The 25,518-nt window shown below is 43.4% G+C and overlaps 1 protein-coding gene across 2 annotated transcripts in view; it reads left to right on the top strand.

Moving 5' to 3' along the window:
- Positions 1-25,518, top strand: part of eif2ak4 (eukaryotic translation initiation factor 2 alpha kinase 4) — a 91,970-nt gene that overhangs the window by 5,437 nt on the left and 61,015 nt on the right. For both annotated transcript variants that reach the window (XM_084310650.1, XM_084310649.1), the window contains exons 8-24: positions 80-237; positions 541-1,079; positions 5,805-5,920; positions 7,273-7,427; positions 9,756-10,207; positions 10,328-10,403; positions 10,488-10,574; positions 11,794-11,916; positions 13,393-13,497; positions 16,096-16,159; positions 16,286-16,365; positions 18,730-18,831; positions 19,126-19,176; positions 21,161-21,397; positions 23,514-23,589; positions 23,992-24,113; positions 24,553-24,602. In XM_084310650.1, the coding sequence (XP_084166776.1) occupies positions 80-237; positions 541-1,079; positions 5,805-5,920; positions 7,273-7,427; positions 9,756-10,207; positions 10,328-10,403; positions 10,488-10,574; positions 11,794-11,916; positions 13,393-13,497; positions 16,096-16,159; positions 16,286-16,365; positions 18,730-18,831; positions 19,126-19,176; positions 21,161-21,397; positions 23,514-23,589; positions 23,992-24,113; positions 24,553-24,602 (2,593 nt within the window). The remainder of the gene's footprint in view (positions 1-79; positions 238-540; positions 1,080-5,804; positions 5,921-7,272; positions 7,428-9,755; positions 10,208-10,327; positions 10,404-10,487; positions 10,575-11,793; positions 11,917-13,392; positions 13,498-16,095; positions 16,160-16,285; positions 16,366-18,729; positions 18,832-19,125; positions 19,177-21,160; positions 21,398-23,513; positions 23,590-23,991; positions 24,114-24,552; positions 24,603-25,518) is intronic.

The following is a 25,518-nucleotide window of genomic DNA, read 5'->3' as shown; positions in this document are numbered from 1 at the left end:
ACCGTGTGGAACGATGCGCCGTGGGTTTTGTCTGCGTGTGCCCTCCTGAGCTTGTTGCCTGTGTTTGCATCCCTGGCAGGTAAGAGCGAGAGGCTTGGCCGTGGCGTTTACTACGGCTTCGAGGCGACCACAGGAGACTTTACTGTGATCTACGAGTGGTTGCTACAGTGGAACACGCAGATGGGCAAGTTTTTCACAAGCCAGGAGAAAGGCAAGATCGACACCTGTAAAAAACAGGTGAGTTGACGAGGAGCTCTTTCACGGCAGACATTTTGACTTGTCATAGGTGAGTAAACACAGGTGGAACCATAAATATAAGTTCCTTATTCTATATCTGTGGCTACACCTGTGTTTACTCATCTATAACTAGTCAATATCGGCTGTTGAAAAGGGTCTTGCGAGTTACAGAATCTTGAACCACCTTTTATGTCAATTTATATTTCAAAATCTATTTTATTATGTTTTAAAGGGATGGTTTCCCCTATATCTTACTCTGGGTCAAGACGCACTTTAAACATCTGGAACACTTCCACTATATAGATCGCTGGTGCAGAGAGTGAGCTGAACTCCCTGCTGAGGCTGGAGCACCCCAACCTAATGTACTACCAGGCTCTAACCTCCACCGAGAGGGACGACTGCCTGGTGGTCAGCCTGCTAGTGGAGCACGTCGCCGGGACCAACCTGAACCAGAGCCTGGCCAGCAACACCCCCGTCCCCCTGGACCGACTCCGCCAGCACACAGCCCAGCTCTTGGCCGCTCTGGATTACCTACACTCTAACTCCGTGGTTCACAAACAGCTCGGAGCCTCGAGCGTGCTGTTGGACTCCCAGGGCAATGTCCGCTTGACCGATTACAGCTTATCAAAGCGCTTGGCTGATATCTGCAAGGAGGATATTTTTGAGCAAGCACACGTGCGCTTCTGCGAGGATACAGCGATGCCCACCAAAACGGGCAAAAAGGGTGATATCTGGAGCCTGGGGCTGATGCTGTTGGCTCTGTCTCAGGGGAAGGAGATGAAGGAGTACCCCGTGACGGTGCCCACCAGCCTGCCTGGTGACTTCCAGGACTTCCTCAACAGGTATGGATGTATCAGTGTTTCCCCACATGGCTCTTTGGTTATTTGTGGTGGTGACAAGCTGGGGTGGGCATTATATAAAATTGGGAGTGGAAAGGACATGCAAGACGAGACATTATTCACGTGTTATTGTTGCAGTTTGCTAAATATATTTGAGGTGGGCCTCAAATAAATAATAATAGATTCCATTTATATAGCATTTAAATATAAAAGGGTAAAAAATATGACAAGTCAGATTTAATAAGGTAACATGGCCAGTAGGGGTGGGAATCACCAGAGGCCCCACAATATTATCACGTTACGATAATATCGCAATATTGTTTTTTGTCAGTAACAAAGCAATGAAAGTTAATGTTGTGAAGTCTGATGATTTGGCCAAGTGGAAGCATTTCTTTTGAGAACAGGATAGCATTGACCCCTGGGGGACACCGCATCTCACTGTGGAGTCATCAGACTTGGACACTCCCACATGGAGTCATCCTGTTGATGAGATAAGAGGAAAATCACTTGAGGCCAGTGTTAGTAACCCAGGGTAACCAGTAACACAGTAATGACGAGATCCAGTATATGGCTGTGGTTGTTGGGTAGAATCTTTATTATAATTTTTTATCGATTTTGAATTGGTAGAGATAGAATTGTGATTCTTATGTGAATCGATTTTATTTGAATGAGGCCTTTTTGTAACCTGGTGGAGCCTCATTCAGATGGAAAAAACCTCCCTCTTTATTAGGGGTGTGTAACGATTCAACCTCACTTCGATTACGATTCTTCAGGCAACGATTCAATGCATCATGAAATGTCTTCATTTGACCACGATCCGAAACATCAGTTAATTCCCCAACATTTTTTGAATACACAAATGTGGCTGGGGGAACTGATTCACTCAGCATGAATGGACTATATAGGTCAATAAAAACAATAAAAAAATATATATATATTTTTTTTATTTAGATTTCGATTATAATCGATTCTAACATCAAATCGATGCATAGAATCGAACACATTAGAATCGATGCATTTCGATTAATCGATGCATCGTTACACCCCTACTATTTTTTTATCCACTTTTTCTCCTTATTTTCTATTTTTCTCCCATCCCAATTTCGCCTCGCCAATTCTCCCTTCAATTCTCCCCTCCCTCGGCTGCAGTGAGGACCAAGCCTTGCATCACGTGTCCCCTCCGGTACACAAGGAGGCAGCTGTTGCATCTTTTCACCTGAACAGCGCAATCTCTGTGGCGAGGAGTAACGCGTGGGAGGCTCACGCTGCCCCCGATACTTCCTGATTCTGCTGTACAGGTCACCAACCGACCTGTAGGAGTCGCTGTCCACAACGTCCAATCCCCACCCACCGGCTTTCCCACCCTCTAACACTGCCAATTGTGCTAGTATGACGACCGGCCAAGCCGGTAGCAACGCAGAGAGCTGGGCTCGATACCAGCATCTCCTGCGTTAGTGGCGAGCGCCTTGCCCACTGCGCCACTCAGCCACCCACACCCCTACTCTTTATGCCAGGTTTCCTTCAGACATATCTAGTGATGCACGATATATCGGCCGATATGGCAGTTTTTTTACACATCGGTATCGGACCGATATCAAGATAGGGCAGATATTATTATTATTATTTTTTTTTTTTTTTTTTAATCTTTTTTTTTTTTTTTTTTTTACATGTTTTGGTCTTAAATAGTTTCAAAATATCAGTCATTTCTGAAAATAAGTTACAAAAGTAAAAAAATTATGCGTTTTGGAAAATAGCTCTTTATTTGATTATCATAAAAAAGTGTTTTCTATACAGAGATATCGACATCGGTAAATATCGGTATCGGCCAGAACAGCAATATTAATATCGGTTATCGGTATCGGCCACAATTTTCACATCGGTGCATCACTAGACATATCAGTTCAGATCAGATCAGAGCAGTCAGTCATCAGAGATCAAATTGTGCATCAGAGCGGCTTTATTGGTTAACGGATAAGTTGGGTATTGAATAACGCAATACAAGTTTTGTAGAGGAAGTGACATTCGTGCAATTTCACCCTCAAAACACTTATGATCAACACCTCGCGGCTCGCGGCACTGTGCGTTTTATGCTAGGTTATGGAGTTGATGTTAGAACTACTAGTTTGATTTAAAATGTAACCACGGCCAGAGCTTCTGTGCTCATATTTCCTAATTTTTGCTGCCATGTTGTTGTGGCTTTGTTTTCACCCTAAACACTTTCAGTGCCCATTTAGTGCTTGAATGCCCACCATCCACTTCAATGTTAGCATTAATATCGCCTAATCTATGTTTTAAATTATGGCTATGTGTCTAATCTGCCCGTCGCTTATCAATGACTCATTTTCCAGTCAACATTGTAGAAGCGGATTGTTTTTTTATCGGTTCATTTCCGTTTTATAGCATTTTGACAAGCCCTCGTTTTCAAGGGGGAAAAAAAGAATCCGTGATAAACGCCCTGTACTGTAATATTCTAGAACGTTGTAATTATTCGGCCTATTTATGAATAGTTTTCAAATAAACGCTAGATTATCGATAGTATATGTGTACGTATGCACGCTGGTGCCGCAAGCTGAAAATTGATTCTCTTAGTTCCTGATCGCTCGCACAGTCAAACAGCCATATCACATATAGGGGAAAAGCGTATATCTCTGTGAAAACAGGTCTGATTATCCTAAGACTTGTAAAATAGATTCCTTACCTGAGATCAGATTGTATCCAAATGGATTATTCCAATTCCTGATTGCCATTACAAAAATCGATCCTTTTATTGATCCAACGCGTATACTGTAAAACACATATTACACGTTGTGCTGAGGGTCCACAATGAATCTGATCGGCTCCGGTTACATGCGTGAGAAGTAAAATGTGGATTCCGGAGTTTTTTCTTCTCATCCATTTTCATTGAGTCCAATCCAAAAGGGTGCATTACCATCTGGGAGACGATAGGGGGCACTTTTTTCACATCTGAGCGCCTGGTGTAGCTGGTTTTGATTGATTGATTGAAAAGTTTATTAACAGATTGCAGAATGGGTACAGTACAGTACAGCTCAATACATACAATTGTTAAGGGGATGCAGACCAGAGAAAGACTTTCGTCTTGTTTACATCAGGGTCCCCCATTTTCAATTCATCATAACCAACGGTAGACTCGGTTGATGAAATATGAATTCAGATCGCTAATAAAAAAAAAATCACGAGAATTCTCGTGATGGGCATTCAGGGGGCAAGCTGATAACCCGAGATATCTCGTGATGGGCATTCAAAGTGTTAAGCAAAGGCTTATAATGTGCAGACACTGCAGAGTAGTGGGTGGCTTGATGAAGGTAACCCTAGTAAAAGATCAGACTGACCTTGATTGATGGTGCCCTATCCGATCCGTCGGGTGTAAAGTCCGATCACCACCATTGCCAGAGCCAGCTATGATGGTAGCTGTATCCTGGGTTGGGGGATTAATCTAGAGCCAGCTAGGATGGTAGCTGTGGCCTGGGCCGGGGGAGTAATCCAGTGGGAATAGAGTGACGGAGTGAGGGCAACTCAGTCAGGCAGGGGTGGGGCTGGTTGGGAGTAGGTGCAGGTGAATACTAGTAGCCAACCGGCCAAAACGGTTGGCACTAAAATCAGAATAATCCAATATAGGCTACAAGGGGAATAAAAGTGCAAAATTAAAGGAGGCACAATATTTATTTAACGGCAAAATCTGTGTCGATATACCATTTTAAATAAAATATGTCCTGGCCTACACATCATATTCTACAGACTTAAGAAAAGATCTTTGTTTGCCAACTCAATCACACTATACTAATTTGAATATGTTTTATTAAACATATTGGGCCCTGCTTATTGCCCAGCCCTAGGTAGCATGCCACAAATAAATCCATTTATGGGAATCACTATTTGGGTGGTACCCTGCCAACTTCTATTAGTGATAGTGGATGAGCTTGACTAGAGCGCTTCACTGCCTCCATGCCTGGATGTCCTCATTTATCAGTGGTGACAGCTGGTTAACCGTCCTCTTTTCACCTCATGCTTATTGAGAATGTGGTTTAAAGGAACATGCCAACATTATAGGAAATGTACTTACCCGGTACTGCTTTCTCCATAGTCAGACAAGAAGATGATTACCAATTTCCTCTCTGTGCTTTCATTAGCTACAAGCTAGCCTAGCTTAGCACAAATGTATGGAATCAGCCTAGCTGTTGGAGTACCCCCAACCTAGTGTACTACCTACCAGGCTCTAAGCTCCATGAGAGAGACAACTGTCTGGTGGTCAGCCTGCTGGTGGAGCATGTCGCCGGCACCAATCTAAACCAACCTGAACCAGAGCCTGGCCAGCAACACCCCCAGAGTTTTAAGCTAGGCTAGCTGATCCGTATCCACTTCCATTCATTTGTGCCAAGCTAGGCTAGCTTGTAGCCAGATAGCTTTCTACTGAACACACAGAGAGGACATTGGTATCCATCTTCTCTGACTCTGGAGAAGACTGTAACCGCATAATGTTGGCCTGTTCCTTTTACGGCTTGTCGAGAGGTTTCTCTAGTCTGAGGCCGTTTTCAGGTGAATGAATTAATGTGCACTGGACATATTTGTGTTAATTAGTCTGGGCTTCCTCAGGCTTTCTGATGTGTGTATCATAACCTGTGTGTTGCTGCCCGGACACACTCCACCACTAACAACATTGGTCATGTCATTGTGCCTGTGTGTGTGTGTGCGTGTGTGTGTGTGACACAGGTGTGTTTGTCTAAATGATGTTGACCGCTGGACAACCCAGCAGCTCTTGGACCACTCATTCCTCAACCCACCACCACCCAAAGTCTTGCAGCAGAGCCAGGAGGACAATCCAGAAGGTGACACACACACACACACACACACACACACACACACACACACACAGGGCACGAAATTAACTTTTTGACTCACCGGCCAGTGGCGGGTAGATGGGAAAATTCTACCCGCCAAGCATATTTCTTACCGGCCAAAAAAAAATACGCATTTTTGTGTCACATATATACATTTTTTTCAGTACATTTCAAGTAGATAAGCTATTACGTTGAAGAATAGACACTTAAAGAGGCCAGAGTTAAATTTGTACTCTCTCTCTCTCTCTCTCTCTCTGAAGTGACTTCTCTCTATCTGCAAACAGCTCCACTGTCTGTGTGTATACTTAGTAGCCTCCAGATGCAGCCAGGATTCTCTGGCGCTGCAGCTGGACGGTCTGGACCCTATTGGTCAAATCACATTCAGCATGCCCGCAGCTCGAATACTCATCGAATCAATGTTATAAGACATTGATATCAGGAGCTATCTGTAGCTACTGCTAGCCGGCTAGATAACGTTAAGACAACACCTCAGTGAACTATTTGGTTTACTGGGACATATAGAGCTAATGTGAGCTAACGTTGCCTACCGAGTGAACGGACTTCAACGGAGGTATTATGCACTTGACTATTGCTGGAGCATTTGTTGATATCAGTAGCTAGCCAGCTAGATAACGTTAGACAATGCCTCGTCATGTATTAAACTAAAAGTGAATAGTTGACTGGGTCATTGTTTAAACAGTAACGTTAGCTCACGGAGGTCCGCAGTAGACTAGAGCAGACTGCCTCTGTGTTGATACGAGGAGAAGCACGGACTGGGGTGGATATGACTCATTGCCACAGGTTTTTTCAAAATAAGAGTATCATATGAACCGAACGTTGCTAACTGCCGGAGCCATCGATATTATGACTGGAGCTGCGCTTGGGGCGGAAATGAGACCCGCACAGGATTTTCAAAATAAGAGTATCGATATGAACTACACGCCAGGTGGCGGGCAGACCTCTCGGTGTCACTCGCCAAACCTAAAATATGCCCGCCATTGGCGGGTGGCGGGCTCTAATTTCGTGCCCTACACACACACACACACACACACACACACACACACATACATACATACATACATACATACATACATACATACATACACACTTGAAGCAAATAGTTAAAGTTATTAAATTGAACACAGGAGATAACAGGGCAGTCAATTTTAGTTTCCTCTAACATTATCTCTTTTGTAATCTATGACATCACATTATCATCATTCTCTCCCACTCGTTTACTTCTGAACTGAAGGAACTTTTAATATACATTATACATGTATTTAGTAACTGTTCCTAAAGTTTTTAGGGCCTCACACAGTCTGTACTTGACCCTCTTCCAGACCTGGCTGTGGACTTTGCGTCGTCAGTCATCCCTCGCAGCCACATCCTCAAAGCTCCCTTCAGCTCAGGGGTGCAGAGGCAATTCTCCCGCTACTTCAGTGAATTTGAGGAGCTCCAGCTACTGGGGAAAGGAGCCTTTGGTGCCGTTATCAAGGTGTGTTACTTTTGACACGTTATCTAATGGTTTTGCATTGCATTGTATTTTTGGGCATATCTTATATGAGATAAAGATATCGGATTGACTTGAGAGTCGATGTAGTTTCGGAGGGAAGAGCTTGATCCAAATGACTTCCTAAACACCTCGTACATTGAGTCAAGCCTCCTATCGGCTTACGTTAACTCAAAGACTACAGCCAACCAGTTTACGTTCATTCAAAGACTACAGCCAATCGCCATGTCTTACCCTTCTCTAGGGTGACCAGGTCAAAATTGTTCAGTCGCAGGACAGCACCACTGCTTTTGCGGGACAATGCGGGACACGTAGGTGAGGAAAAAAAATATGATTTTCTTTTTTTTTATATATATTTTTTTTAATTGCTATTCAAATCAAATCAAATAAAATTTATTTATAGGGCCCGACAACACACGTTAATGTCCCCATGGGCCGTACAGATCTTCTTTAAACAAGTCAAGAAGAAAACATAACAATAAGTCAAGAACAGAACAAGAACACCATAAGGTGCAAACATTTTTAGATGAATGCAAATAAATGAAAGAATGCAAGCACTCCCAGACATACCCCACGCGAAGGTAAGGAAAAACTCACTAAAACCTAACAATAGGGAAAAAAGCTCCACAGGCAGTGTGGAGGAGAGAAACCTTAGAAGGGCCATTCAAGGGGGGATCTCCCTTCTTAGATGTTGGTGATAGTAGTGTTGCAGACGGACAGTTGGTAAGCATGCACTCATGTGTGTGGTGGAACACAGATGAGTGCATGCAATAGCAACTGTACATTTTGAAAAATTAAAGAAATGTATTTATTATTTAAATTCCTTTATTTCATATTCGACGCAGACGGTAGGCTATATATAGCACATTTAGTTATTAATCTTAAACTGGAGATGCTTCACCTAGCACCTGGATGTGTGACTGCACAAAAGCACCGCTGCGGGAGGATCTTCTCACTGAGAACACACAGCCTGCGCTTAACTTTTTTCTTCTTCTTTCCCCTCACGATTTATTTAACGTGCCCTGGCTGGCTGGCTCGGCGAGGCTCTCTCTCTGTAGCCTATACCGGCTCTACCAGACCCGGTGTCTGTGAGTGATGGGGGGCTAGTGGCGGGCGAGGTGGCAAGCTTCTCTCACGGTTTTCTGGACAGCTTCGGTCCCTCGCTGGCGGCGCCTTGGCGGCTCATCATCATCCCGCGGTGCAAGGTCTGCGTCTCGCCGGAGTCATGGAGTATTATTAGCAGTTTAAACCGGCAGAGGGGTCGGCGACAGGCAGCAGGCTTTTGCCCCGAGCGGGACTTAAGCCGTCAACACGGAGCTGCACGAGAGAGCAGTTCAGTACCTTGGACAGCGTGACAAATGCACCCATTTCATTGGCTGTCACTGTTACACCTATACACGGCTGGCCCCGCAGGAGTAGACTAGAGGTGCGTGTTTCTTCTGACTCGAGTGACACTGACACACTTAAGTGGAGCGAGGCGTTAAATGCGGGACAGGTGGGCACCCTACCCTTCTCTCATCCTCCAATTGCATTCCTCCTGCAGAATTGAAATGGCCTCTGACAGCTCTTGGTATCTCAGCCGTCTTCTTGCATCCCACCACCACCCCATTCTCCTCCTTTAGGTTTTAGAATTGTTAGGGTCATAATTAAAATAGTAATAATAACAAGGAGGTATTGACACAACCAGGGTCTCTCTGGCCTCTGGCTGACATCACCCTCTGGGCGTGTCGGCACAACCTCGGGCTGACATCACCATGCTGCATACGAGCCAAGCTAGCCTTCAGTTAATCCTACCTCAGACCTTATCATCATCATCATCATCCATCATCACATGGCTTTCCCTAAACAACAGTATAGAGGCGCAGCGCCACTATGACAACACGCAACCATGCGTGTGTTTTCAAAAAAGTTTTTTTATTCTTTTTTTTGCAGTGCAAGCTTGGGGCCAGCTTAGAAACAAACGGGTCATTGTCTAATACGTGATTGTTCCGTCCTGTTCTACTGTGTGTGTCTGTTAAACTATTGCACAACCTTATGCACTGTACTTAAATAAATTACTTATTTGGAACATACCCTTGTGTTTGCTATTTTATTGAAATTGTGTTTTTACATTGCAGAAAATAGCTTTCTTTATTACCAATTCTAGCTCCCCTCCGGATCACCCCCTAGTTGCGACTCGGAACCGTCCTGTTTGAAGATCCTGGGGGAAACCTTGCATCATTTATTCAGAGTCTGTTGATAATGAGAAGCATGTAAAACAGATGGTGGTTTTCTGTGTTTATATGTTCTACCCTCTCTCTCTCTCTCCCTCAGGTCCAGAACAAACTGGACGGCTGCTACTACGCCGTGAAGCGCATCCAGGTGAACCCGGCCAGCAAGCAGTTCCGGCGAATCAAGGGCGAGGTGACGCTGCTGTCGCGCCTCAACCACGAGAACATCGTCCGCTACTACAACGCCTGGATAGAGAGGCACGAGACGCCCACCACGGGAGTGCTGAGCCTCACCGACAGCTCCGAGGCTAGGACCAGCTCCACCGACGATCAGCCCAAGAGGCGAGGGCCTCCGCTGGGCCTCAACGAGCTGGGCCTCCCCGACAACGTGGAGGACAACGCGCCGCCTGCCGCCCTGGCCAGCTCCGTGGAGTGGTCCACCACCATCGAAAAGTCCTCCAGCGCCAAGTGCAGCGGGCGAGAGTCCAGCGACGAGGATGATGATGACGAGGATGATGATGACGACGAAGATGATGTGTTTGGCGCCTCCTTTTTGTGAGTTTCTTTTGGGGAGGAAGCATCTTTTCTCTCCCATCTGATATGTTGTGTAATAATAATGTATATTATATTATATGTTGTGTAATAATTGACCCGCATGGTTTTGTTTGCCTACAGGCCGTCGAATAGCGACTCAGAGAGCGATATCATTTTCGACAACGGTGATGAAGAAAGTGCAGTCTGTTTATCCCAGGTTAGTATTATGTACAGTTTACCTCTGTGTATGTTGAATATATTTACATGATGCAGCTGACAAACCTTCTGTTACTCACCCCAGGTTGAGCCAAGCAAGAGAGCGGGGACGGACACGATGGACACCACGGACACGGATCGACCTCTCATAGCACATTATTTATACATACAGGTACTGTATATTTGTATATTATTATATATATATTACTCATTGCCTTTATTTCTTAAGCTTAGCATTGTATTTTATTCTTATTACTCTTTTTATCATGTCTACTCTATTTTATTATCTATTTTATTTGTATTTTTGCACAATCGAGGAAGGCATGGCCACCTACATTTCACTGCATGTCTCGTGTATGTTTATGACAAATACAACTCTTGAATCTTGAATCTTGAGGTGAGCAGTGTCACAAATGCTGCATTGGCAAAGGTCAAATTGCCCTGTTGAGGAATTCCTTTTGATTGCCCCAACTAATAGCTTAAATCTCACACCTTGGTGAGAGTCAAAGTGTTACGGCCCCCAGCCAGCCCTCTCTACTCTTGAGTGTCTCCATCTCTCCCTCTGTCTCCCAGCTGGCCACGATGAGAGCACTCCTCTTAGCCAAAGCTCATTTAACCTACATGCTGTACCTTGTATGTGTTTTCATTATTACACCCATATTGATCATGAAGATCAATACCGTCTACGACATAAACGATTCCACCACGGCCCCCATGAAAAAATGCTCCCAGATTTTCTAGGACCGGGCTGAAGAAATAAATCACTTGTATCTTGTGAATGAAACGATTCACTCGCCGTACAACAATATCCTGACAACATTGTAGCATAATGAAACTAAGGTGTGTTAATTAAACTAAAAGATTAACTTAGGAACATGTCATTAAAGTCTTTATTTGGAATTGAAGTACAGAAGATAATTATATAATAATTATAGGAGTACATTCAAATTTCAAAATCAGAAATCTAATAAAATCTATATTTTCTCCCCTGCGAATACAAGATGATGCCCTGTGCTTCTTGCCTCACTGTGCCTCACTGAGCACAGGGTGACGGTACTATCTAATCTTCCTGGACCTTTTCTTTTAAATCGACATTGTACAATTTAACACTTTTTATTGTACACTTACTGTATATTTCTGTATATGTTGACTGTATATTTTATATTTTAGAATGTATATACATAACATAGAAACATTTATATCCCAGCCCCTATTTTATTCTTATTCTTTTTCTTATTCGTGACTTTTGTTTCTGACTACCTAAATGTTTACTGTGAGCGATCTGTAGTATTTATATTCTATTGATCTATTCTATTCTATTCTATTCTATTATTTTCTTATTCACCACTAGTGGGCTCTGTTTGACATGTAACTACGACTCTCCCCTCCAGATGGAGTACTGTGAGAAGAGCACTCTGAGGGATACCATAGACCAAGGCTTGCACCAGGATAACAGCCGGCTGTGGAGACTGTTCAGAGAAATACTGGACGGCCTTGCCTACATCCACGAGCAGGTGTGTGGAGCAGATGTGTTTGTGTTGCAACATCACATCAGTATTCAGTGTCTGTTTCAGGATGAGGGACAAATCAGTGAAGCTTTGTGATTAAAGATAACAGGAAAGGAGGAGAGGGAGCAAAAGGTACTGTGTAAAGTCTAGTTTAGTCAGAGTAAATGGTTTACTGTGTCTAGTTTAGTCGAGTAATAATAATAAAATAAAAATTCATTACATTTATATAGCGCTTTTCTAGACACTCAAAGCGCTCACCACAATGTAGGGTGGAGATTGCCTCCTTCACCACCACTGGTAGCACCCAACCTTGGGCTACGCAGGCTCTATGGCTACCATACACTGGCACCAGGCACACATCACACTATACAATGGCTGAACGGCTCAGGGGACAGGGATTGATATCAGCCAATTAAGGGGAAGGGATGATTAGGTGGCCTTGATGTCAGAGACCTGATTGGGAATTTGGCCAGGAACGTCGGGGAACCCCCTACTCTTTGCAATAGGTGTCCTGGGTTCTTTAACGACCAAGATTCAGTCAGGACCTCGTTTAGCATCTCATCTGAAGGACGGCACTTGCAGCTATACGGTGTCCCTATCACCGTAACAGGGGAATTGTTACTGACTAGTCCAGAGGACAGAGTGTCTCCTGCTGGACAACAACACCACTTTCCGACAACAGCCTTGACCGGGGCTCGAACCGGGTATCTTCTGATCATGAGTCCGGAGCTCTAGCCACGTTGCCGGACGAAAATAGGTTTACTGTGTCAAATCTAATTTAGTCAGAGTAAAAAGTTTACTGTGTCAAGTCTAATTCAGTCAGTAAAACATTTACTGTGTCAAGTCTACTTTAGTCAGAGCTAAAATATTACTGTGTCAAGTCTAGTTTCGTCAGAGTAAAAATGTTACTGTGTTAAGTCTAGTTTAGTCAGAGTAAATGGTTTACTGTATCAAGTCTATCTTTAGTCAGAATACAAAGTTTACTGTGTCTAGTTTAGTTAGAGCAAAAGGTTTACTGTGTCAAGTTAGTTTAGTTAGAGTATTTAGTGTCAAATCTAGTCAGAATAAGTGCAGGACAGAATGACGAGCCGAAATAAACTCAAAATAATTAAAACAATACTTGTCCCAGTGAGTCTTTTGCCAGGTACTACAAAGTGGAAACTAATGACATAACTTTCCCTCCAAAATTACTCTGTCTCTTTCAGTCTTGTCATCATCAGCATGTACCCCTGGACAGTCTGACGTGTGCTCTGAAACCATCTCTACACAGAGGCGTTTCCAATGAGCTGTTAAAATTATATGGTTCACCCCCCCCCCCCCCCCCCCCCCCTCCATTTTAAACTCAACACCTCCAGTTGTCAAGGAGGAGGCCCCATAAAAACAACATTGACAAACACTCTTGAGACACACGGTCTCGCCATGGTTTTAATTTAGCCTAAAATCGATCACACTTCTCTCCTCCATCCCCTCTTCACCCACCAGGGGATGATTCACAGAGACCTGAAGCCTGTCAACATTTTCCTGGACTCCCAGGACCAGGTGAAGATCGGAGACTTTGGCCTGGCCACCGACCATCCTGCTTATGCTGTACGTATTCAGTGTCTGTTCACAGCCAGCCAGCTCTCCTACTGCATTGAGACGGCAGCATTGACTCATGTGGCGTAGAGCTCATGGAAAGGTGGAGCTATGGGTATCGCAGCTCAATAGATATAGAGTGTATATTGTTGTATATCAATGGTAGTGAGGGATGTGCTGCCTCGTTTGTAGGATCTACAAGCGATGTGCTATCATGAGATCTGTGGTAAAGTGTTGATTTTTATTGCAACAATGAACACAAATTCAACAAAGCCCTATAATATTTGTTACAAATCTTTTGTTGCAAATCTGACCAATCCCCACAATACTTTTACGTAAAAATTGTCAAGCTGCTTGCAATATTCTGATTCTGGTGCTCATGGCCAGTTTGGCCACTTAAATACAGGCTCTTATCATGCGTGCCTTAACACATTGTCTGCCATGCATTGTGCCCATCCTTATGCCCAGTCTGCCAGTGTTGTAACCCTATGGAGATGTTTACCTTCTTTGCAGGGCTATAACTTTTTAAATATTATAGCTATATTGACATTACTATGGCCCATTCAACATCGGGGAATCTATCGTTTCGGATGTGGGAACGTTATATTTTTTCATTCATACATTGTTGTGTTAATACCGTCGAGAATATAAGTATGTTTTCTGCAGTAATTCCTAAAACGAGTTATAGGCCCTGACGCATATGATAGATTATAGATTGGCGTTTCTTTCCTATATACGCTATATTAAAAAATTCAAATGTATATGATCGGTATACATTATGCTTCATCATGCGTGAAGGAAAGGGGGTGGGGTCGTTTATAATTCCTTGATCGTCAGTAACGGCTTTATTTAGTATGGGTTGATATGTTGATCAGATGGATTGCCGTGAAATGAATAAACAATCGGGCTGAAAATAACGTTATATTCCTCTTACCGTTCGCCGATGAGACTGGAGGAAAAATATTCCAATTATTTGACGTCAATCTGCTAGATCCATTTCCCGTTTGTATGACGCAATAAACGCCGAAATCATATTGATTATTGCGTTTAGAAAACGATCCCTTGCACTCGAGTGTGTATCTAGATCCACGTTACAATATATTACTGCCGGAGGAATTTCCTCGATGCACCATGCGCCACTTCCGGTTTGGCTTGGAGTGTAACTCGCCCGACATCCACCAGGCGGCGGTATTGAGGTGTTGCAATTAGGGCTGTCAGTTTATCGCGTTAATTAGATTAATTAATTACACAGCAAATAATCGTGTTATGAAAATTAACTCAAAATGTATTACAAAAAAAAAAAAAAAATCCTTTTTTTTATAATAATATTTTTTTTGTATCTCATTCATTCCATAAGCATGTAGAATACACATTTACAGATTTTTTTTTAATATGGTCCATTTGCATGTTCTTGGTATCTGATTCTAGGGACATCTATGAATCTCAGGGAATGTATTCCCAGTGTCAGAAATACTGTGGGCTAGATCCACAAAGAATGGATTGCACGGTGCAAGTTGCACCCTTACTTACAATTCATTATGAATTGAAAATGGGGCACCCTGATGTAAACAAGACGAAAGTCTTTCTCTGGTCTGCATTCCCTTTTGAGCCGTACTGTATTGTACCCATTCTGCAATCTGTTAATAACATTTTCATTCAATCAATCAATCTGCGCGGTGATTGATTGAATGAACATTTTATTTTGAGTAAATTGTAATGAACCAAATGAGAATATCAATAATTTTTTTTTTATCTTTGACTGTGAATAACACCATGCTCAAATTGACCAGACCTGAAAAATCTAAGCAAATTAATAGATGGAAGATGATTAAACAGAAGGTTTTGTAGATACAGTACTGAATTCTGCCATCCGGACACATGCAATTTGAAATATGATTATAGAATATAGAATATGAGGCATAAAATGGTAATGCGATTAAAATGCGATTAATTAATTACAAATCCTGTAATTAATTAGATTAATTTTTTTAATCGCCTGACAGCACTAGTTGCAATATCAGACAGGGTCCAGCTGCAGTCCCGGAGGGAGGCTGGATGAATTATGAATGCCATGGGCGAAAAAATTAAATATTGATCCCAAAAACGAGTTTATTCGTTGTTGGCGCACAACGCATGGCGGGCAATAAGGAATTATCACATTTTTGGCGCACAATGTGTTAATGTTACTTTACAATATTATAGCGAAAATGATCAGGACATAAAAAATCGACACGACTATCGTGTGTCTGTTATGGTATCATGGGATTTATTTCATACTGTGAATTGTCACACTCAATATTGTTGTTTTAAAGAGTTATATTTACGGTAGTCAGTTTACTCACCAAGTGATTTCTGAAATATTTGAGAATGTTAATTGAAACATTGTAGTTTAATAGTTGCTATTATGTCACACTTCCCATTTCCATGCAGTCCAGTCTGATGAAACCCGCTTAGATGTGTATATATAAGCAGATATTGCGATATATCGTTATATAGAAAAAAAATGTCCTTTTTGATATGCTAATATAAATCTGTTCTCATATCACCTAGCTCTCTAGTCTATATAGTAACGAGTAGCTGATGATGTCTGTCTGTGTGTATTCCTCCCAGGCCGCAGGTCAGTTCGAGGTGGAGGAGAGCGGCTCTCTTCTGATGCCTAAACCAGACCCAACCGGTACGGAGAGGTTCCACCCATTCATGCAAAGTCATTGCAGTCATTCAGTGCAAATGATTTCGGTTGTGCTTTTCTTTAAAAATTAAATTAAATGCTACATTACTTTTGATCCACTGTCCTCTCCAGGTAACATGACTGGCATGGTTGGCACTGCCCTTTATGTCAGTCCAGAGGTGCAGGGCAACACCAAGGCCACCTACAACCAGGTAGGCAGCATCAAACCACCACGACATACTCCAGTTGATAGCTATTGTGGAAGAATAATTCCGATTAATGAATGTACTTAGTCAAATATAGACTTGGTTAAAACCTGTTCCACTCGACGGGGTCGGTACCGACCCCTTTTGACCTTATTAAATTATATGCATATTTTTATGAAGATGCAAAATAATTTGTGATTTTAAAATCAACCGTTTTCAAGTATTATCATCACTACTATGTCACAAATACATGTAGAATGTAAAACGTTAGGTTGGCAATAGTTTAGCAATAGGTTAAAAGTGTACTTATATCATTTTAAGCTTTCTATTTGCGATCGCCAATTTGACCCGGAACCGGAAATGGAAATGTTGAACCATGGGAATTGAAGCTTTTTTGCGGCCATTTTGTAGAGGAGATCGCTAGCTATCTACCAGCGTTGGAATTTCTCCGACCTACACTTCCTGGCAAGTTCTATGGGGGTTCAAAGTTCAGTGTTCTGAATGAATTATGTCAATAATTGTTATGATTCGCGATAATAAGCTACAAAAGGTAACGTTTTTGACAAATATTGAAACGCAGTCAGTTTCCCCACACTATTGTTACCATGTAGGAAGAATTAGATCTGAAATTAGTTTCAAAATGGTTACACTGTGGGGGAAATAAAATAGTACAGTCGATTACAGTAAATATCAGTATCTGTTATTATGCACGCCTGGTGATACTATATCCAAATTGAACTCGGCCATTTGAAAGATACTATATGTATATATATATAAATGTGCGAATTGGCTATAATAAGGTAATGTATAAGCATATATTCTATATTCTATAATAATATTTCAAATTGCATTGGTCCGGATGGGAGAATTCAGTACTGTATATACAGAACCTTCAGTTTGATCATCTTCCCTTTATTAATTTCCTTAGATCTTTTGTACACATGATCTCAAGAGGGTACTGAATGAGCTTAGTGGCAGTTTTTTAAGTTTAGTCATTATTATCATGGTTTTATTCACTGTCAAAGATGAAAAGAAAAATCATAATTCATATTTTCCTTTGTTTCATCACAATTTAAGCAAGCCTAGTAATAGACACAATATTTCTGACACTGAGAATACATTCATTGAGGTCCATAGATGTTCCTAGATACCAAGAATATGCAAATAGCCCTTGTAGAAGTGGAGCAATATTCCATTTACCTAGGTATACATTTTATGCAGATTTTCACCTGGGGTGGAACAGGTTAACACAGGTTTAATAGACCAATATAGCTACACGTGAATCAGAGTTATAGCGGATGACTCAACGAGGACAATGGCCTGATGTCCCCAGGAGAGCTCCTAGAATCCAGTCAGACGTAGGTTTAAATAGTGGAGAGAAAATGATTCTGGGTAGGATGGCCCAGGCACAGCATTGGAGTGGGGCCATGAAAGGTGAACGGGTGGGGGCTGGAACATGACTGGCAGATTGTTTGGGGGGGGGGGGGGGGGGGGGGGGAATAAATAATAGCTAAATTAAATATTACAATGTTCTATCAACCCTTGCTGCTCGTCATTAATTTCTGTACAACGGTAACATTAGCCTCTGTAGTTCCCAGGTGCAGCCAAATGACCTTCATCTGACTCTAGCTTGGCCTCGTTAGTAAAGTGCAACAGCAATATACAAGGTTGTTAATAAACTGCGTACAAAATATACAAGTTAGTACTACTGACTGAGTGTAGTGCTATTCAGATGTATGTACAGAGTTGTATTATAGAGACAGTATGACTGACTACTACTGGCCAGCAACGTAACTAGTGAGAGTAGGATATGTACAGATATAGATATAGTAAATGACTATCTATGTGCAGGTAAGTACAGACGGGTGAGGATAAGTATATATGCGGTGTGAATATATATATATATATATATATATATATATATATATATATATATATATATATATATATATATATATATATATATATATATATATATATATATGGTATATACAGCATTATAGTACATGCTATATCATAAAGAATTAAGGGTTATGTGCAGGTGTTCAAGCTAGTATATAGAGGGGTTATATGCAGGTATATTCAGACAAATATGAGTATATATATATGCGGTAATATAAAGATATAAATGTAAATATGTGGTATATACAGCACTGTTGTACATGCTATCATACAGAGTATATGGGTAGACAGTGAATCAATAGTTGAGTAAGTTGAGTATAGGCAACAGAGATGCCCCAAATCCCAACCGCACTGTGCTCATTTAGCGTATCAACTGTATATAGAGTGTCCGGTGTCCATACAGTCTTCTCTGTGTGTCCATACGGTCTTCTCTGTGTGTCCATACGGTCTTCTCTGTGTGTCTTCCAGAAAGTGGACCTGTTCAGTCTTGGGATTATCCTTTTCGAGATGTCCTACCGTCCCATGACCACCGGCGCCGAGCGCATCACTGTCCTCAGCCAGCTACGCACGGTCAGTCCAGGGGCCCGGCGCTGGGAACAGTCAGGGGTTGCCGGGGCTTTAAAGTTCTTGGGAGCAGTGTTCCTCAAAACCTTTTGTTCTCTGGGACGGGTAATCTGTTGTCTTTTGTCTCGGGGACCGGAAAAGCAATAATATTACCTTCTCCATTAAAACTAATACTAGAAAATTACCAGTTTCTATAGCAGATAACAAAGCCAGGGGGCCGATACCGGGTTCCCGGACCTGAGTTTGAGAGACACAGCTTTTGTGAGTATTTTGCTGACCTCGTCTCTTCCCGCTGTGCAGGAGGACATACATTTCCCGGAGGACTTTGCAGAGTATGAGAGCGGCACACAGGTGAGGATTTACTGACTTCAACTTCACACTTTTATATGTGATAAACCACTTTGGTCTATATTAGAATATAGCAACAAAAAAAACTCTTTGGTATCATTCTGTACAGAATAGAAAATGCGGGATTCTTTATTAACACAGGGTAGGTTCTCTTGTCAGCAACTTCCTGCCTCACATTCACACAGTTCCACACATTCACACCTGGTGAGCTGCCCAGTACAACCAGTCTGACACTGTGGACCACTAGGAGCTGCCCAGTACAACTAGTCTGACAGTGGACCACTAGGAGCTGCCCAGTACAACTAGTCTGACACTGGACCACTAGGGGCTGCCCAGTACAACTAGTCTGACAGTGGACCACTAGGAGCTGCCCAGTACAACTAGTCTGACAGTGGACCACTAGGAGCTGCCCAGTACAACTAGTCTGACACTGGACCACTAGGAGCTGCCCAGTACAACTAGTCTGACAGTGGACCACTAGGAGCTGCCCAGTACAACTAGTCTGACAGTGGACCACTAGGAGCTGCCCAGTACAACTAGTCTGACACTGGACCACTAGGGGCTGCCCAGTACAACCACAGTCTGACACTGTTGACCACTAGGAGCTGTCCAGTACAACCACAGTCTGACACTGTTGACCACAAGGAGCTGCCCAGTACAACTAGTCTGACACTGGACCACTAGGGGCTGTCCAGTACAACCACAGTCTGACACTGTTGACCACAAGGAGCTGCCCAGTACAACTACAGTCTGACACTGTTGGCCACTAGGAGCTGCCCAGTACAACCATAGTCTGACACTGTTGACCGCTAGGAGCTGCCCAGTACAACCACAGTCTGACACTGTTGACCACTAGGAGCTGCCCAGTACAACCACAGTCTGACACTGTTGACCACTAGGAGCTGCCCAGTACAACCACAGTCTGACACTGTTGACCACTAGGAGCTGCCCAGTGCAACCACAGTCTGACACTGTTGACCACTAGGAGCTGCCCAGTACAACCACAGTCTGACACTGTTGACCACTAGGAGCTGCCCAGTACAACCACAGTCTGACACTGTTGACCGCTAGGAGCTGCCCAGTACAACCACAGTCTGACACTGTTGAACACTAGGAGCTGCCCAGTACAACCACAGTCTGACACTGTTGACCGCTAGGAGCTGCCCAGTACAACCACAGTCTGACACTGTTGACCACTAGGAGCTGCCCAGTACAACCACAGTCTGACACTGTTGGCCACTAGGAGCTGCCCAGTACAACCACAGTCTGACACTGTTGACCATTAGGAGCTGCCCAGTACAACCACAGTCTGACACTGTTGACCGCTAGCAGCTGCCCAGTACAACCACAGTCTGACACTGTTGAACACTAGGAGCTGCCCAGTACAACCACAGTCTGACACTGTTGGCCACTAGGAGCTGCCCAGTACAACCATAGTCTGACACTGTTGACCACTAGGAGCTGCCCAGTACAACCACAGTCTGACACTGTTGACCACTAGGAACTGCCCAGTACAACCACAGTCTGACACTGTTGGCCACTAGGAGCTGCCCAGTACAACCACAGTCTGACACTGTTGGCCACTAGGAGCTGCCCAGTACAACCACAGTCTGACACTGTTGACCATTAGGAGCTGCCCAGTACAACCACAGTCTGACACTGTTGGCCACTGAGCAACTCCACTGGAGCAGTTGGGGGTTAAGTGCCTTGCTCAAGGGCACTTCAGCGTTTGGTATCGAGGGACGGGAGCGAGTTATTAATTCACTTCCCTGCCCCAGATTTTGCCTGCCGGGGATCGAACCGGCAACCTTCCAGTCACAAACCCGCTTCTCTGACCTTTAGGCCACCGTGAGCGCGATGGATTCCTCCTAATATTGTATTGTTCCTTCTTTCTTTGCCTCTCGCCTTCTATGACTCTCTTACCCTCTCTCCTCTCTCCCTCCCTCTCCTACCTCCTCTTCTCTCTTCTCTACTCATCCCCCCCCAGAGGAAGGTGATCGTGTGGCTGTTGAACCACGACCCCGCCCTGCGGCCCACCTGCCAGGAGCTGCTGAGGAGCGAGCTGCTGCCCCCGTCCCAGATGGAGGAATCGGAGCTCCACGAGGTGCTTCAGCACACCATGGCCAACGTCAACGGCAAGGCCTACCGCACCATGGTGGGCCAGCTGTTCGCCCAGAACACCACGCCCGTCATGGACTACACCTACGACATAGACCTGCACAAGGTAGAGCTGGCCGCCGGTCTGACCCGATGGACTTAAAACATTTTGGGAAATTAGCTTACCGTCTTCTCCTGAGAGAGACAAGAAGATAGATACCAGACTGTAAGCTAATTTCCCAAAACGTTGACGTGTTGATACACTGTCGTAGTGTTTTCATGCTGCAGTTTCCCACCTATGCTCGTCATCTTGTAATGGTTTGAATTAATTCAGGTATGTTTTATATTACACAGTACAGCACAGATATAATGTCTGAGCGGCCATCTTCGGACACAGTAGTTACGTGTTGCCACTATGTTTTTATGCTCTGGCGTGTTGTACTGTGTCTGGACACAATGTGTCTGGACACATTTTGACAACCTAGGATGGCTTATGACTATATGACTAAGGTACCCATGTACATGTCAAAATACTTCCCAAAGGTCAGTGAATACCACGACCACAACACCAGAGGAAGCTCAACAAATCATGTTAAACCCAGATTCGGCTCAAACAAGGGACTAAACACGTTTCGCAATTATGCCCATCAATGTGGAACGCCCTACCCAAAGCTGTAAAGGAATGTGAATCCCTACCCACATTCAAAACCGCTCTTAAAGAGCACCTACGGGAGGCTGCAATTAGAAACTGGCCACCGTAAATGTCCAAACCCCCCACCCCCACCCCCTCCTAATAGACAGTCTCCTCCCCACCGCATGTATATATTCTCTCCCCGCCGTATGTATATTTCTCTCCCACCCACCCCCTTTCCAAATGTACAGTCTCCTCCCCACCATATGTATATTTCTCTCCCACCCACCCACCCCCTCCTAATGTACAGTCCCCTCCCCATCATATGTATATACTCTGTCAGGATCTATGGGTAACAGTACTGTATATTTGAATACCGTTTATGTCACAAATGTATCAGTACTAAATACCTGTATGTCCATATGCCATAAATGTCATGTATGTTGTGTATGTCATAAATGTCAATATGAATTGAAAATGGGGGACCCTGATGTAAACCAGACAAATGTCTTTCTCTGGTCTGCATCCCCTTAACAATTGTGTGTATTGAGCCATACTGTATTGTACCCATTCTGCAATCTGTTAAATAAAGTTTTCATTCATTCATTCATTCTGCACCACTATGAATAATTAGCTCCTGGAAACCGATGCAGGTTTAATTATATGGACCGCATTTATATGGACCATAAATCCATGATGCAGGTCTGCTTATTTTTACATTCCTGGGATGCGGAAAAAGTTATGAAAGTTTACTTAGAACTGACTGGCAAGTACAGAGCAGAACAGTCCCTACTTGTTTTCATTCGGGACAGGGCACGCTGTTTGACGTGGAACAAAAGGAATGAAGTGATTAGTATTCATTAGTCATCCATATTTTTAAGCAGGAGCATTTGAAATCTCTCAGGCAGCATGACACATTATTATTATTATAATTTTTATTATACGAGTTCCTATAATCCTGTTACTAGATTGCCATTGGACTGGACAAGTTCACATGCAACTCTGTTGAGTTGCCAATGTGCCAAGCTCTCCTGTAGGTGTCACTGTAGACGTGGAAATGAGTACTAAACCCAGTGTGTCTTATGCAGCGTCTCACTCACCTGATCCATATGATAGAGAGGCCTGTTTGTAGAGGAAGGCGTCACCACGAAACAACATCTCATTCAGTAGAAGCCTTTACACTAACATATGCTGTGTCAGTGCTATGGAAGGGAAACAGCAGAAGTGCTGCGCCTATTCCTGGATACACTACGTCAAGATGACATCATCGGCGATATTCTTTGAGAACTGAAGACAGTCACGGGATGGCTCCCTCTGGTCCGATCCCAGCCTCGTCTCCTCTTAACCGCTTCCACGTTTCCCCCAAAAAATATCGCCCTGGGATCGATGCCGTCATGTTTGATGCAACAGATCTCTCAAATCCAGACGTCGGAAACCAGAAACATCTGTGCAATACACTTGCTATTTCTAATCTGGAATTACTGACATGTTATACTTTCACCCGAGACTCTTAACAGAATTGTTTTGCAGTGTTTGCCTTTTCCTCGAATGATGCCTCCCCGTCCCCTAACAAGAGCCTGCTTGTTCCCCCCCCCCCCCCCCCCCCCACCAGGGAAGCTTTCACTTCAACAGTGCCAAATTGCAGCAGTATGTGTACGAGACAATCGCCAGGATCTTCAAGAAGCATGGTGAGTACACAGCACTCGTCTAGTGTGTTTAGTGCGCACTCGCGCGCGTCAGTGTGGTCGTGTTAAGTGCGCGTGCACGGTACGAATGTACGAAGTCTCTCTTACTCCTCTGCCTCGAAAGCCACTTGACCCGCTGTAAGCCAGTTTTAAGAGCCCTTGCCATTAAGCATCTGCTGCAGTGAACGACCACTGAACAATACATGCAGTGTTGGACCCCGGCGGGCTGCACAGGTGCCAGGGCTATTCCTGCCCCTGGTGCTGATGATGTACAGCTGGACATTGTTTGTTTCTGCTCGGGATGTATCTGCTCAACAGTGTTGGGATGATGTTGTCTTATGTAAATGGTGGAAGTAATACATTAGTGTGTGTGTGTGTGTGTGTCTGTGTGTGTGTGTCCACCAGGTGCGGTGCGGCTGCAGACTCCTCTACTCCTCCCCCGAAACAGGAAGTTGTATGACGGCAGCGAGCTGGCCTGCTTCATGGATCACAGCGGCATGCTGGTTACACTGCCCTATGACCTCCGCGTGAGTGGTAACACATAGACACAGACACGCAAACATAAATACATGTACAGTAGAACTTTTACTTTGTAAACACAGAAACATACATACATATAGACATACACACATTATGAATCATGTCCTAGACACATGTCAACACACACACACACACACACACACACACACATACATACAAGATAATGAGCCTGCAGTGAACATGCAATCAGCAACAGCCCTAAGACCCTGGTTACCTCAGGAAACCCCCAGGAGTCCGGACTAAATGGTTGTTTCCACACTGTGATTGATTACAACCTCTCTTGCACTCTGCACTACACTCTGACTGACTGACTGACTGACTGACTGACTGACTGACTGACTGACTGACTGACTGACTGACTGACTGACTGACTGACTGACTGGATGGCTGTTGTCTTTTCCTAACAATTTTTTTCCCCCACCTCAGATGGCATTCTCAAGATTTGTGGCCCGCAATAATATAACCCATTTGAAGAGGTAAAGTTGAATGTATGAAGTCTTTGTCTATTGTAAGGCTGGGTGGTTATGACCTGAAATCCATATTGGGGTGTATTATTAAATCTTTCCTTGGTTAACAATACATTTTAACGACCAGCGCACAAATACCCCATTCATTCCCCTCTTGTGTTGCCCTCTGTCATTACGTGTTTGTAATGTGTTTCTGTCATTACCTGTTTGTAATGTGTTTCTGTCATTACGTGTTTGTAATGTGTTTCTGTCATTACGTGTTTGTAATGTGTTTCTGTCATTACGTGTTTGTAATGTGTTTCTGTCATTACGTGTTTGTAATGTGTTTCTCAACGTATAATTGGTTGTTGTACATTCAGTTGAATTAAAGGGCCACACAGTGAAACAGCCATTGCACTGGAGGAATGCATTTACCTAACATTACTGTTATGAGCAAAACTAGGCCGGTAAGAGATTCATAATGTCGGTGTCTGTAAATGTTCGCTTCATCGCCCTTTAATATTGAGATAGGAAATTGGTGGTCAATCGATATGGGTTATTTAATGGCCGATGTTGGTAGCAATATTTAGACAGCAGGGCGGCTGATGGTCAATCTAATCTTTTTTGCACCTGATAAAATCTCATTTGTTATTTAATAATAACAAATGAGACACAACATAATATATATATATTTTTTTTGGTTAGATCTGCATTCTAAACACATTATTTTAAATTGATATGTTTTGGAGTCAATGGACACTTACATGATTGACACACAAGAGGGAGCGCTAACAATGCTGCAGCTAATGTGGCTGCAGTTATTGGCAAAAAAAAAAAAGAAAGCCAGATGAATCACTATAGGAAATGTCAAGAGATATGGTTGCATGTGTAACATTAACAATATTTCTTGTTATGCTTATGTTCGTCAAGTTAAGTTATTTATAAA

The sequence above is a fragment of the Notolepis coatsorum genome (assembly GCF_963971535.1).
Source record: "Notolepis coatsorum genome assembly, chromosome: 3".
NCBI classification, from domain to species: Eukaryota; Metazoa; Chordata; class Actinopteri; order Aulopiformes; family Paralepididae; genus Notolepis; species Notolepis coatsorum.
Note: the sequence above shows the minus strand (reverse complement) of the source record. Positions and strands in the feature narration are given on the sequence as shown.